The sequence below is a fragment of the Oryctolagus cuniculus genome, chromosome 6 (genome assembly GCF_964237555.1).
Source record: "Oryctolagus cuniculus chromosome 6, mOryCun1.1, whole genome shotgun sequence".
NCBI lineage: Eukaryota > Metazoa > Chordata > Mammalia > Lagomorpha > Leporidae > Oryctolagus > Oryctolagus cuniculus.
The window spans coordinates 46,012,383-46,027,793 of NC_091437.1; the positions used below are offsets into that span (position 1 = coordinate 46,012,383).

Consider the following 15,411-nt stretch of genomic DNA (forward strand, 5'->3'; position numbering starts at 1 on the left):
GCTATCCGCCGGGTGGACTGAGAAACGCAGAAAGCTGGAGAGAGGGAGGGAGGGAGGGAGGGAGAGAGAAGCAGACGGGAGAAATCAGAGAAGACTCGAGGGAGAAATGGGGAGAGAAAAGCGGCGAGGCGGCGAGGTCCGCTCTGGAAGAGGACTCAGAGCCGGGCAGCAGGAAGGAGGGAGGAAGGGCAGGGGAAGGCAGGACGGACAAAGGGAGGAAAGAAGGAGGGAACGGAAAGAAAGGGGAGACGAACGGAGGGAAGGCAGGGGGCGAGGCAGGAAGGGGAAGAACGAGGGAAACGCAAGGAGCGAGGCAAGGAGCAAGAGGAGCAGGAAATAAAGGGAAGGAATAAAAGGGGAAAGAGAGAAAGAAAGAGAGAGAGAAAGAAAGAGAGAGAGAGAGAGAGAAAGAAAAGCAGAAAGAAGGAAGGGAAGGAGAAGAAAGTCGGCCGGAAAAGAAAGAGCGATCACATAAAAACACAGATATCCAACATCACGAGGGTGAGACGCCTCTTCTGGGGTAAAACAAAATGAAAACAGTCACAGACGAGACAGGGGAAAGTGCCGGCAAAGCGTGGGCTCCTCGCAGGCAGCTCCCCGCTCTCCAGCCGCAGGCGACGCGAGCGGCGAGGCCGGAGAGCTCCCAGCCCCGGGCGGCGAGCTGAGCGGAGCGGCTGGCGCTGCAGCGCAGCCCGGCCCCGCGGCCGCCGCCGCCGCCGCCTCCCCGCTCCCCGGCCCGGTGCTCGGCGGCCGGCCGGGTCCCCGCGCGGTACCCACCTCTGCGCCGCCGTGTTGGCGTCCAGCACCCCGGCGCCCTGCATCCACGTCCGCACCGCGTTCATGCCGCTGCCCAGCGGCTCTTCCTTCATGCTGCTTCCACTCCGTTGGATGCTTTCCTGAATCCCAAACATGAAAACAACCTTTTCTTGTGGAAAATCTCCTCCCCCTTGAAAATATTAAAAAAAAAAAAAAAAGGCAAAGAAAAACGCCAACCAGATTTTTTTTTGGAGAAGATGAACTCGCGTTAGAAGATCAAGGCGGGCTGGAAAGCAAATTTTTTAAAAATGTAAACCTTCGCTCAAAACTGAGCGATAACTAGAAAAAAAAGGAGAGAAAAAAAAAGAAAAAAGGGAAAATCCAACGAAAAGACCAAAATAAAAAAATTAGAGATGTATGCTTGGCTGTTGGGGGTTGTTTGGTTGGTTGATTTTGGTTTGAGTGTTGTTTTTTTTTTTTGCGCTTTTTTTTTTTTTTTTTTTTTTTTTGTAGTGGTCACAGGCCGGTGCAGGACAGGAGGGGCCGAGTTGCCTTTTGTAGCGGTACCTTCACTTGAAGAAGCAGGAAGAAAAAAAACCTGATGGCAATTTAAGAAACAATAGACTCAACTCGCGCTGCCGGCTTTGCTACTTCAAGTGTCATTTTCCACAACCAGGCAAGTTTTTTCCTCTCTCTCTCTCTTTTTTTTTTCCTCCTTCTCTCCCAACCAAAGATGTTTCTTTCCTTTGAGTGCGTGCAGAGGAGGACGCTGGTCGCCGTAGACAGAGACACCAGAGAGGGTGGGGGGAGGGGAGAGAGGGAGAGGAGGGGGAGGGAAAAGATAGAAAGAGAGGAGAGGGAGAAAGAGAGAGGGGTGGACCCTGCTGGATGGAGATTCTGTTTTCTCTTTGCTAAAATAGAAGTGATTTGCAGGCTTTCCCTATGGAATCCAGTTTGACTCTCCCCAGAGCTAAACACAGGCACACTAACCCCAAAGGGAGGAGGCGGGGCCCGCGCCCAGCAGCCCCTCCCCTTATTTGCATAACGTCATCCTTCCGCCTCGCCGCGACCAATCGCGGCTCGGGAGCGGGCCGGCTCGCCGAGCCAGGCCACGCTCCCTCATTAACATCCCTCCCCGGGTGGCGCGGGGGAGCCGGCTAAAGTTCCTCGCAAAGTGGCTAGCAAGGGAGCGCTGAACATCGGGGTCTGCGGCTGGGAGGAGCGGGGCCGGAGCGGGGCCAGAGGGCAGGGGAGGGATATCCTTCCCAGGGATTTGAGCTGGAAGAACGGGAGGGGGAGTCCGCATCCTGGCGGTTGCCTTCCCCCTGCATCCGCTCTGCGCCCTGAAAACGCTCGAGGCGCACACGGTGCGCCCTTCCAGGCCCAAGGCCGCGTCCTGATCCGCAGTTCTGGGTCGTCGGGGGCAAAAGTGGAGGAGTCGGGACAGCCTGTGCAGAAAAGTCAGGACGCGCGTCCCAGGTGCCCACCTCTTCGCTTTCAGGCGGGGATGGCGGGATGGATAGGGGTGGGCGAGGTCGGGGCTGAGAGCGCGTAGAGGCGGCGCCTGGACCCGGGGCCAGGGCAAGCGAGGCTCTGTGGGTCCCCGAGAAGCGGGGACCCAGGGGACCTCTGAAACGATCCTCTTTTGGTCGCGGACCTCGGGAAAGCCGGCGTTAGGCGCTGCTCCCGCTCGCTAGCATGCTCCCTTCTCTCGGACGGTCCTCAAGAGATGCGAGTGGTGGAATGAATGCTCTCCCGGAGGCTGCGTTTGGTGCGTTTTGAAATGTTCTCAAATTCAAGGCTCAACCCGTCAGCCTCGCCTCAAAGTAGTTTATTTCTCTAACTACCAAAGCCATGACAACGTATACCATTTCGGAATAGCTGGTTGTTTGGTATAGGGTTTCTCTCTTTTTGCCTCCTTCTCTCTGTTAAAAAAGAGACTTGAAGAAAATCTCCCCAACTTCTGTCTGTGCCATATGGAAAGAAAGAGAAGGGAGGAAATGAGAGGAAGGGAGGAGAAATGAGGGAAAGAAGGAGACGGGAAGGAGGGGGCAGAATCGAAAGTGGAGAGAGGGAAGGAAGGTAGGAAAGAAGACCAGAAAGGAGGAAGGGAGGGAGGGAGGGAGAGAAAGAAGGGAGAAGAGGGAAACTGCCTCCTCCATAGGTCCCCTTGGTATATACGCTTGTGGCTAGCAAAGGAAATCACTAGATGTTTCTGGGTAATGTGTCCCATCATTTTTTAGCAGGTTGTAACCCCTAATAAGCACATAGCGAACTTCTGTTTCACTTCCCTCAAAGGAACTCCCTGCCTGCAGCCAAACCTGCCAAGGACTCCAGGGGAGAAATTCTCTGCCAGAAATCCAGGTCCTCTTTCTGCTGGGCTTCCTTGGCCCTTTGATTTAGGAAGCTCCTGGGGTCACAGATGGAAAAGCACACATGCCCACGTTGAATGGAGACAGACCAGTGAGTTATGCTTTGTGCTCTTGGCATCGCAGGAAAGTAGAGCCAATTTTGGATTCCTAAATTGGATGAGGGTGTATTCCAGGTCTGTGGGTGCATGGTCACTGTCTTCAAACACTGCTGAATCTACAGGGCAAGAGCCCTGCCCATCACTCAGACTATCTAATCTGGAACTCTTACATACCAAGCACTTTGTCCCTGCTATCATCCTTAATCCATCTCCTCTAAGACATTCCTAAAGGAGGTGATCAGACCCATCGGAGTTCCCACAGCATCTTCCAGAGTTCCCAGCATACAGTTGGCATTCAGGAGGGATATGTTGGTAGAGACACTACAAGGGATGCAGGTTTTTGGGGAGTGGGAAGGGAATGTGGTCCCTTTCCATCTCTATAGAATTTAAATGCAGACTGGGCCTGCTAAAAACTTCCCAAAGCTCCAAGACCAACCTGATGCCCCAGGCCCAAAGGTCCATAGAGTCAAGCCCTTCTTCTACCAGGAACACATTTTCCAGCTCACAGGAAATCAGAGATAACTTTCCTGTCCATGGGTCCCAGATGGCCCTTGCATAAGACCCTAGCCTCTGTTTTACTTTCTGAAAACAAGACTCTGAGCTGAGTCTGGTAGGGTGGATACTACTCCAGTGATGGGCACACAATAAGGATGCAGATCACTGCCAATGGCTGGTGTGAAAGGCATAGGAAAGAGGTGACAGTCTCCCTGGAAAGCAAAATCAGCAAAGGGCATGCAACAGATAGATTGCTGGGTGTCAAGCAGAATCTAGAAGCATCTATAAAAGATGTGTTTGTGGAAGCTCCCGAAACTGACTATGCCAAATGAGAAATTGGCAGAGAAAGAAGTGTTTAGCAGCCCAATTCCTACCCCAGAACCAATCTCTCCAGGAACTAAATATGAGGGAGGCAATTTCCACATCCGCCAGGCCAGAGAAGGAAGAAAAATGCAAGAGGGCAGGAGTCTTTTGATAAGACTAATTCCCTGTGGCTGTGCAGAGACAGCAGATGCCTCACCTGGGAGGGTGGGTGTACTTTATTTTAATCAAGCAGAGTGTGTTCATAGCTTTTCTTCTGAGTGTCCTTGTGCTTTCAACTGGGCTTTCTCATCCTATAACAAATGTTTAACTAGGAAGAAGGCTAAAGAAAAGATGGAAAAGAGACAGAGTGACCAAAAACAAAACAAAACAAACAAAAAACAACTAGGAATGACACCCAGGCCAAGCAGAGCAGTAGTTTTGTGTGTGTGTGTGTGTGCATGGATATTCACTCTCTGATGAATAGTGAACCAGCAAGTGCAATTTGAAACTATGAAAGAGAATCACTTACATACTTTGGAATGCATCCCTCATGTGAGGTTAGCATCACCTCAGAGAACAAGCAGGTGTTTAAGGGGTGACTATAAAGGATGTGCTGAGGCTGGTTTTATCCTTTTACTTTCCTATCTCCTGCGAAGAGATGTACTTGTGTGCAGAGCATTGCCCCAGGCTCCATAGCCCAAGTGTGACTTGGTTTCAGTGCAGTTTGTAACCCTCAAACTGGGCTCAGCTGCCTAATCACATGACAGAAGGTGAAAAGGAAGGCATTTGTTAGAAATACAGATTTCCAGGCCTTGCCCAGACTGAACCTTTGATGTTGGTACATGGAAACCTGTATTTGAAGGTCTTTGGAAATTCCTGATTTCAGCCATATATCATCTCTGAGAGGAAGGGGGCCAGAATGGAGAAGAACCCATGCAAAGGGAATGAACTTGGATCTTAAAAGAGCAGTTGGAGAGACTTGGTGAAGCTTCTTGCCAAGCTTCTCAGAGTTGCTTTAGCAGTCAGGGCTAGCGCCCACCAGCCCTCAACTGCTCCAGATGGTAAGCAGAGCGGCCCAGCGCTTGGGGTCTCCTCTCGCTGCTGGAGTAAGCACCCGCCCTGTGAGCAGCCTTATTCGTTCCCTATCCCACGGGGAACTTTTCCTCCCTGGCTACCCCAATACTCTTGAGATGCAGGAAAATAAATTCCCTTTCTTAAAAGGCTTCAGTCAGTGCAGTAACGTCTAGAGCGCTGAGAGAAAAAGCACATCCTCTCCCCAAAAGATAAGAGACTCATGAAATACAGCCCAACTAGGGCCAGCGGGGACGTCCCGGGAAAAGAGGGAATCCTTTCTGCTCGCCCGCCCCCAGGAGGCCAGGCTTGGGACTTGTCCTTTACAAATTTCCCTAGGTCTCAGTTCCCCGGGTGAGGGCCCGCCGTCGTTGAGAGAGGGTGTCCCCTTTCCTTTGCCATTTGCTGCGAACGAGTGGGGAGGGCAAACGCCCCCTTAAGTGCTGGGCCGAGGTGAAAATAGGGCGACGCGCAAAGGCGCAAAGCCCTTTCACGCACGGCCGGAGACAGAGGACGCGCGCTGCAACTTCAAGTCCGGGGCGAAGGTGTTTAGAGACCAAGGTGCGGTCCGAGGAAGGCGAGGGATAGGAGAAGGTGGGCGCCCCGGGGCTGTGGGACAGCAAGGACCTGCGCGGGCGCAGCTCCGCTGGAGCTTCTGATCGCACCCCTGGCGCCAGCAGGAGTGGCGGAGCACCCGGACTCCACCGCCCGCAAAACCCCAACTCTGATTCGTGGCCTCCACCCGCCTCTCTCGGGGACTCTTGGGAGCAGCAGACTGGGGTTCCACCGGAAATCCGGACTCTGACCTCTGTTTCCCACCCTGGAATTTCCGCGAAGGCCCCTTGACTCACCGAGGCTGACACTTCCAGCCCCTTGGAGCACACCTCGCCCCCATGGTGCAAACAGGGAAACTGAGGCCCAGACAGGTACAAAGACACGCGCACACGACACCTTGGGGGCTCTGTGGTAGGCATGGGACCAGAAGCCTGGGTTCTGGGTACCCGCCGAAACTTTCCGGGAGCGAGCCTGCCGCCTCTCTCGGGTTTCCCCCGGGGCGGTCCCAGATAATAATAGATCCCATTTGTGGAAGGCTTTACGGGCATGAAGTCTCTGAATTTCCACCGCAGACTAAGCAGACAGATAAGAACACTCCCATTTTACAGGTGAGCAAACTTGAGGCCTTGTGAGGGAAATAGGAAAAAAGAAAAACAGAAAACTTGTCCGAGGCTAATAAGGTAGCTAAGCCAGAATTTCATCAGAGACTATCCTTAACGCTGCAGAGAAACCATTCACCCAGCGGAGGTGCAAACCTCCTGCCCCCTAAACGCTCGTGGGTCCCTTGGCTGCCTGGAGTCCCTCTCCCGAATGAGAAAGGAACGAGGACACACGTTGTCCTCTGTGGACGGGCAGCGGAGGAGAGAGAGGAAAGGGGGAAATTCCGAAAAGTGTGCCGACCGAACGCGCACTCACGATTCTGCCCACCTGCGGGAACAGGGGGCGATGGGGAAGCGCCGGCTGCAACCCCAGCTCTGCCACATAAGCCATTTGGCCTCTAGTGAGCTGCTTCTGCCAGTCCAGGGTGAGGTCTGAGGGCTCAGGACAGCTCGCCTGAATGAAACACGGTCAGCACTGGACTTTGCCGCAGTGTCCCCGATGCCCGTTAGAGGACAGAAATCTAGACACCTGCAGGCACGCTTTCATAAGAGAGAAGAAGGTTCGCGCAAAGTAGGGAGAATACATCTGGGGGTACTGCCAGAAAGGGTCGCTAAGGTCGACGGTGCCCCGGGGCGGGCGTGACCACACCGCACTCCGCGGCTCTTATCCGTGGTCTCCGGTTCAGAGGAGGGCCCCGCTCCCACGGTAGACGAGGCTCTAGGGAGGGAGAAGGGAGCTCTCCAGCGTTTTTGTAAAGAAGCGTCCTGCAGTAGCGTACGCCCGGTGGAAGAAACCTTGGTGGGGAGAAAGGGCGGTGTGGGCCTTAGGGGTCAGCTGGAGAAGGAACGGCGAATTTAGCGCACAAGCTGAAGACACTTGGAAGCAAAAAGTTAGCCCGCGTATTTCCCGAGGCGCGCAATTCACTGTATATTTACGGGTCACTGCGCTGGGCAGGTCTTTGTTGGCTATGCAGTATGAGATACTTGCGATGTGAGTGTGCAAAAAGGTTTGCACGAGCGAAGTGTGGCTGCAGGTTTGTGGGCCTGTACTAAGGTGTGTGTGTGTGACGGTGAAAGAGAGCGCGCACTTGGCCGCATATGCCCGGGCTTGAGGAGGCATTAGCGCCACGGGAGCAAACGTCTAGTGTGTACATGCGTGACTTAAAGGCGGGCTTCAGTGAGTGTGCAAGTGCAGAAGTACGTGTACATTGTGCAACAGCATCGCACATGTGCGTGTGAGGCTGAACCTGTATGTGGTTCCAGTGTAAGCGTTGTGTCAAACCCAGCAAAGAAGTCCTAAAAATCCACCTCCAGCCGGAAGAAAGCAGCAGGCAGGATGAGAGGGTCCAAGGCCAGGGGACCAGAATTTTGCTCCTTTGGCTTTGCAGGTAGCTGGGAACAGCCTACCGGGCCCGGGGCCAACGCGGAGGCCTCGGGTTAGCGCCCAGCTCGGCTCAGCTCCGCTACGGGAGGATGAAGCCAGTTCCCGCTGCTGGCGAACCAATTACACGCAAAGGTCCCTGCTGGACAGTTCCGCGCTCCTAATTGTTCCTCGCCGACAGTTTCTGATTATTGATGCCGTGGGTCGCAAAGGAGTCCGCTTTCGAGTTATTTGCTTTTGTGTTTATTTTTTATTTATTATCTTCACGGTCATTATTTGGTGGCTGCCGTAAAGACGACGCGAAACCCAGCGAGGCGGCCCTGCCCCACCTCTCGGAGGCCGCCCTAGGCGTGCTGGTGACCCGCGGGCGCCGCATCCTCCCTTGAGATGGAGCCACAGCGCCACCTCGCGATCCTCCAGCCCCCTCCCGTCGAGGCCACTGAAGGCCGGGACCTTGCCTAGCTCCCCAGTTCCCTCCACTGGGTTTCTATTCGCGTTGACCCTTTCTCATCCTCCCTCCACAACTTTCTCCGCCAGAGCCTCCAGGGCCACAGTCACTCTCTACCCTCTCCTCGCGCACTGGCGGAACCTTCTTCTCCACCTGGTGTAGCACCGCTCGCCTGGGGAATCACTGAGACCGTTCCCTGCTTTCCCTGGCGCTGTCATATCACTTTGGACAGGAAATATGTTTTCGTGGCTCTCACCCCTCCCTAATAGGAGAGCATTTCAAGGATCATTATTGCCGCTGACTCAATCACAATTTAACTTCACAGTAAGTCATGCTATAGAGCATCTTTTTGTTGTTCCTATACATTTTTGTACCCTATATTAACGACCACATATCAGAGAGAACATAATACTTGTCTTTTGGGGACTGGCTTATTTCACTAGACGTAATGGGTTCCAGTTGCATCCATTTTGTTGCAAATAGGATTTCATTCTTTTATATGACTGAGTTGTATTCCATAGTGAATATATACCATAATTTCTTTATCCAATCATCAATTGATAGACATCTAGGTTGATTCCCTATCTTAGCTATTGAGAATTGGGCTGCAATAAACACAGATAACTCTTTCATATGCTGATTTCATTTCATTTGGGTAAATTTCCAGGAGTGGGATGGCGGGGCCATATGGAAGATCTATTTCAGCTTTCTGAGGAATCTCCATGCTGTCTTCCATAATGATTGTACTAGTTTACATTCCCATCAACAGTGATTTAGGGTACTTTTACCCCCACATCCTCATCAGAATTTGTGATTTTTTGATTTTTGGATGATAGCAATTCTAACTGGCACGAGATAAAAATTCACTGTGGTTTTTATTTACATTTCCTTGATGGTTAGTGATCCTGAGCATCTTTCCATGTGTCTGTTGGCCATTTGAATTTCATCCTTTGAGAAATGCCTGTTCATGTCTTTTGCCCATTTCTTAACTGGACTCTTTGTTTTGCTGTTGTTGAGTTTCTTGAGTTCTTCATAGATCCTGAATATTAATCCTTTTATCAGTTGGGTAGTTTGCAAATTTTCTCTCCCATTCTGCTGATTGCCTCTTCACTTTGTTGAGTGCTTCCTTTGCAGTGCAAAAGTTTCTTAACTTGATGTAATCCCATTTGTCAATTTTTTTCTTTTATTGCCTGTGCTTCTGGTGTCTTTTCCAAGAAGTTTTTGCCTGTGCCAATTCTTGTAGAATTTCCCCAATGTTTTCCTCTGGTAATTTGATGGTATCAGGTCATAGATTTAGATCCTTGATCCACTGTGAGTTGATTTTTTTGTGTAAGATTTAAGGTAGGAGTCTTATTTCATACTTCTGCATGCGCAAATAGACTGTGCTAAGCATTTAACCTGCATTGATTGGTGTAATTTCCCCAGCAAAATCATAAAGTGCTAGAGCTCACTTCTCTTCTTCTTCCTCCTCCTCCTTCCAGAAATACATGTCTCACTTTATTTTTAAAGTTTGTTTCTTTTTATTTATTTGAAAGGCAGAGTGACAAAGAAGGAGTGATTGAGGGAGGGAGGGAGGGAAGGAGGGAGGGAGAGAGAGAAAGAGAGAAAGAGAGAGAGAGAGAGAGAGAGAATGAATCTTTAATTCTCTGGTTCACTCCCCAAATGCCATAACATCCAGGGTTGGGCCAGGCCAAAGTCAGGAATTCTACCCGGGTCTCCCATGTGGATGGGAGAGACTCAGTTGGGTAATCCTCTGCTACCTCCCAGGATTTGCTTCAGCAAGAAGCTGGTTCGGAAGCAGAAACAGGACTTGATTTCAGGCACTCAGCTATGGGATTCAGGCACCCCAAGCAACACCTTAACCAGCTGTACCACAACACCTTGACAACAGCTGCCCCACAGCTCACTTTTCTTAATTCTGTCTTATGAGTTTATTCAGCTCTCTATTCACAGTTCTTGCAATAGGGAAAGGCACAAAATTGGCTCATGTGTTTATGAATAAATGTACCATTGCTCATTTAAACTCTTTTCTTGTAGAGTTGGTTTAGGGGAAGAACTGCAGTTAACAGACCTTGATTGGAACATGGCCACTCTGAATCATTCCTTGAAAGTATCCCACAGCCAACTACCTCAGTGACTTTGGTCAACTCATTGCATCCACAACTGCCTTGTCCTTAAAAGCAGATTTACTGTAAGGAGTAAATGAGGTGGAGGGAATGGTGAAGGATTTGATATAGTACCTCATATTCTAGTCAATATTTAACAGCTATAACTCAATAATATAATTATGAATAATCACTTTAGAAAATAAAGCACAAAACTGACTTATACTAGTTGCACAGAATTCACTGTACCTCCCTGTGAAATTAGCTCAATAGTATATCCTAATTTCCATCTTGAACAAGAATTACGTGGTAAAATACATATGGTTTATGGTGGTTGGGGTGTTAATGCTAACCCGGTTCTAAAACCTTAAGGGACAGGGGGAGAGAGATAATTAAACAGTAAATCAGGAAACTTGGCCCCTCACCCTTTCCTCCTGCTTTGTGAAGTTTTACCAATAAAGACTATGAAAGTGCTTATTATATGGAAAGTACAAAACTATTTTTTAATTTAGGGGAGATTCTGAGCTAGTTCTAATTTCCCTCCACTTAAAAAACTTAGTTGCTATGAATATATTAATAGTTTAAAAATATGTGTCTAAGCAAATGATTGTACCCAAATAAAAGAAACAAATGAGGATTGTTTGAACATATTCTAGGCTTTCAAATATCACCTAAAAAGGCTAAGTTTTTAAAGTTCAGGGTCTTTTTCTCAAGCCTCACATTAACAATGACCCGTAGTAGCAATTTAGGTAAAAATGAACTGTTCCGCCTGATAGGGCTTTACCTTTCTTACTATCAAATTATTTTGGAAAGACTATTGACTAGTAGAGTCAATTTCCTTTCAGAAAAAATGAGGCTAATAAAATCCACAAAAGGCATAAATGTGCTCCACATTTAGTTGATCCATAATCCATGTTTAAAAACTTTACCGTAGCCCCCGGTTAGTTGAATTTGTTTGTACCTGCTTCTTACTCCATGCAATGTAGTTGTACAGAGGTACAGAAAAAAATTCAGGCAACTTTATCTGCAGCAAGTTCATGTGTTACAGAGATTATATTGCATAGCTGACAGATAGTATATAATTCTTAATTTAGAATCTGATTTATATCGATGGTGTGAGACACTGGATTTTCAACAATGTGGGAAACTTTGGTTTTATTTTCTTCTTCTTTTTTTAATTCTTAGCATGGTAGTCATTAAATGTGCTCACCTAAATTCTGGTTTTTCCTCTTCTGGGTACATAGCAGTGTTGAACTGTTCTGACCTTTGCAAATGAAGCACATGAGAAATTAGCAGAAATGACACATGTCACTCCCAGGCAAAAGCAGGAAGAGCCAGTATATGATTCAGCACCTCCCCTGCACTTTTGCTGATGACACCCAGATGGAGTTTCCTTCAGTTCTACAAATTCAAAGAACATGTGGAATGGAGACCCTCATACCCACAAAAGATGCTTAGCATGATCCTTTGTTAAATGTGAATCTCAGAGATTGTTTACTCCGGCATAATCTAGCCTCTCCTGACTGACACACTTAGGAAGGCAACTCCTCATTATTTCCTAGTTGTGTGGAGAATGTGAAAATTCTTCCTGTGGAGTGAAAAGTAAACTTCCACATTCTATTCAATAATGTAATCAGTTAACGAAATCATTCAGCTAGAAACCTGAATCCCATGCTCTCTGTCAATTCATACATTTCCTGAGGGTCAAGACATCAAAACCTTGAAAAAGGAAAACAGCTTAATTTTTGTAATGCTTAAACAGAATCTCAAAATTATTGCTGGACCTCCTGCAGATACACCATGAAGGGAATCCCACAGGCTCTGGCTTGGAGACTTTATTAGAATTGTGTGAAGAAATTGGCAAAGAAACATTTCTGTCTCCATCACATTCATTTTTCTAATTTCAGGTCGGTGAGAGGGAAAAATACTTGGCCAGTCAATTTGGGCTTCAGGAACAAGTTATTTCATGTTTCCAGACTTTAGTTTCCTCATTTAAAGTTATGGACTAAATGTTTGTGCCACCTGAAACTCAAACATTTGAAACGCTAACCTCCAATGTGATGGTATTACTTCCCAAAGGTAATTTGGATGTAATTAAATTTAGAAGAGGGCGTGAAGATGGAGTCTATCATGGAATCAGTGTCCATAAAAGAGAACAACTAGAACAATCTCACCTCTCCTCCCTCCTCCTACCCCAAAGAAGAGGAAGTGAATAGAATGATCTCTCTCTCCCTCTTCTTCCCCCTCCCCTGTACCCTCCCTTTCCCTTTCCTTCTCCCTTTCTTCCTCCCACATGAGGACATAGCAGGAAAGTAGCTATCTGTAGGAAGAGGGCCCTTACAAGAACCTGACCATGCGGGCATCCTAATCTCAGACTTTCTAGTTTCCAGAACTGTGAAAAACAAAGGCCTGTTTTTGAAAGCCATCTTATGTGTATTTTCCCATAGCAGCCTGAGGAGATTAATGTGCCTGGAAGATAAGAATAAGCGGACAAGATGAGTTTCAGGACATCATCCAGTCCCACCAGGCTAGAATTCTGAATCAGTGTTGGGTGACAGCAGGTTCAGGTAATGCTACAGTATACGACTCTTCCTGTGTTTCCATTCTCGACATTATTTTGTGAAATACTTTTTAACCTTCTTCTGTACTGATCCAGACTTAAAAGAACTGCTTCTTGAGCAAGAGAGACAGTATTTCTTTTCTTCAACCTTGAAAATTTTAAATGTGGAAGTCTGCTTAAAAAAGTGGGGCATATAGATTGGAACCATGTAAAATGCTTTGTCGTTTCCTAGCTAGCAGGAAAAGCTTGCTTCCATATTGAAGAACTGTTCTCCCCAGGTTTCATTATCTATCAACTAAAGAAGTTTCCTGTGAATTTTCAGGAAACTTTATGGAAAAAATATTGATTGCATGACAAATCCTCAAGGGTGAAATCATTTCTATCTGTTCTTTATCTTTGGTGAGGAATGATTGGTTTCCAAGAATAATAGTATTAGGTTCATTTGGATAATAAACAAAATTTAAAATTAACAAAGAAGTTTCTTTTGGGCTTATAGTCTTGACCCCTCTTAACAAATTATACAATGGACAAAGGCCCCCCATTTCACAGGGGTGAAAATAAGGCTTAAATTGGCGCATAAGCAGCATTCTGCCTGTAGCTCCAAAGATACAGCTGTCTATGAAACGTTAGCAGGGAAGAGAAAGTATTGAGATGATGCCACAGGGCACTTCTTGGTAGAAAAATGCAAAATGTTCTCTGTTGCAAACATCGTTCTGTTATGGGGTTCTGCTTTCCATCTGGGCAGCCAAGAAGATGGCCCTCTTCTTCTTCAAGTGTGATGTGGTCATCTGACTTGCTTGATCCAGAGCACTCATGGTCAAGAGAACATCTGGGACACTCATTCCCCTCAACAAGAACCATCATTGAGAGTAGAACCAGTAGCTTGGGTCTTGTTTGTGGTGTTACCATGAAAAGAGTTCCTTAACAATATGTAAGAGATTTAATGGAACTAAGTGGCTTAAGCCACTGGGATTTCAGGCTTGCTTGTTATTGTGACTGAAGTTAGCTTACTTCTACTGGTACAACCTTCTAATTCAAATTTAAGTCTTTGGTGAAAGGGAACTATCTCTGTGGGGCAGATACTCCTAAGTTTGACTTTATGCACGTATCTTTTAAAAATCAAATACTATTCTAGACAACTCATGTTTTTACTCCACTTAATTTCACTATGTTATTTAAACATACACAAAGCATAAAACTAGGGATAAACTCTTTCTGTGTATTCTAAAGTAACTGAACAAGGAGAGCCCCACAAAGCAAGGATTGATAAATAATCAATATGCTGGATTCCTCATTGTTTTGTGAGAACCAAATTGTCACTCAAATGTCAACATGGTTCTGAGATCATTAAAGCAGGCTCTTTTGGGCATATAAGTATGTTCTCTTTAATTAGCTGATTCTCCACAGCTTGCCTCTTTTTCTGACCCACCACAAGATATTCCTGAATTCATAATGTGTAGAAAAACCTAAAAGGAATCATTTCAGTGTTTTTTAAATTTTTTTAACTAAAAAATTTAAAAGACATAAAAATTATACATATCTATTGGGTACTATCTGATGTTTCAATATATGTATGCATTGTATAATGTACAATCAGTAAATATATCTATCTCTACAAACATTTAACATTCTTTTATGGCATAAACATCCAAAATCCTAACTCTGGCTTTTTTCTTTGTATACTAAAAAATGCAGTACATTAAAATTATCTGTAGTCACTCTATTTTAGAATAGAACCCCAGAACTTCCATTTCTGTTCCTTCTTTATCAGTTCATGGCATTTAGAAATCTCTATTGGCATCAATAGTCACAAATCAAATTTAAGCCCAGAGATTGTATGTCAATATTCAGTTTTAAGGTAATTGTTCATGTAAATCTATGATTAACTTTTTTCATTATTGCAATGAAAACTCTAAGTTTTTCCTCCTCATTAAAAATAAGGAAACATCTCATTCTCAAAAATACATTTCTTATACCACTGAAGTTTATATTTAGAAAACATTTTAAAAGGTACAGGTTACAGTTTGTGTATTCTAGAATAATTTTAACCTTTTTTTTTTTTTTTCAGAAAAAATAGCACAGGTACTTTGAAGATTAAAGCCTTCCTCCCACTATTTTGATGCTGGTGACCTTGAAGCAAGTTGCATAACATTTCTGAACCACAGGTGTCTCATCTGCATGGTAGTACACTCCTTATCTTAAGAGGACAGAGAGGAGTCTGGCATTGCCACTTCCAGAAAAGCAACAGAAGATGGTCCAAGTGTCTGTGCCCCTGCAACCCACATGGGAGACCCAGTTGGAGCTCCTGGATCCTGGCTTTGGCTTGGGTTGGCCCTGGCTGTTGTGCCCAGTTTGGGGGTGAACCAGCAGGTAGAAGACCTCTCTCTCTTTCTCTCTCTCACTCCCTCCCCTGCCCCCCATAACTCTAACTTTCAAATAAATAAATAATTTTTTTTTTAAAAAAAAGAGAGGACAGAGTGAATGGAATTCTGTTGTGGCACCAGTTTGTGGAGAAGTGCTAAGTGTTGTTGTAATGGACCATAGCTCTACTGCATTTCCCAGCTTCGTTTGAAGTTAGGTTGAGATAGCATTGGTGGAAGCCATATTAAGACATGGTCCAGAAGCCCTCCCACAGAACTGCCACTCTTTCTCTTCCTTTCTATGGGCT

At 46.6% G+C, this 15,411-nt stretch overlaps 1 protein-coding gene and 1 long non-coding RNA gene across 8 annotated transcripts in view; one reads left to right on the forward strand and one right to left on the reverse strand.

Annotated features, from left to right (window-relative positions):
- Positions 1-1,275, reverse strand: part of EBF1 (EBF transcription factor 1) — a 412,032-nt gene extending 410,757 nt beyond the window's left edge. For all 7 annotated transcript variants that reach the window (XM_008255335.4, XM_002710343.5, XM_002710344.5 and 4 more), the window contains exon 1: positions 778-1,275. In XM_008255335.4, coding sequence (XP_008253557.1) covers positions 778-911 — 134 coding nt within the window. In that variant the 5' untranslated portion in view covers positions 912-1,275. The remainder of the gene's footprint in view (positions 1-777) is intronic.
- On the forward strand, positions 35-15,209 carry LOC103347947 (uncharacterized). The gene is made up of 4 exons (XR_011389870.1): positions 35-501; positions 1,270-1,432; positions 12,631-12,750; positions 14,812-15,209. It is a non-coding gene; the product is annotated as an uncharacterized lncRNA (long non-coding RNA).
- The last annotated feature ends 202 nt before the right edge of the window (positions 15,210-15,411 follow it).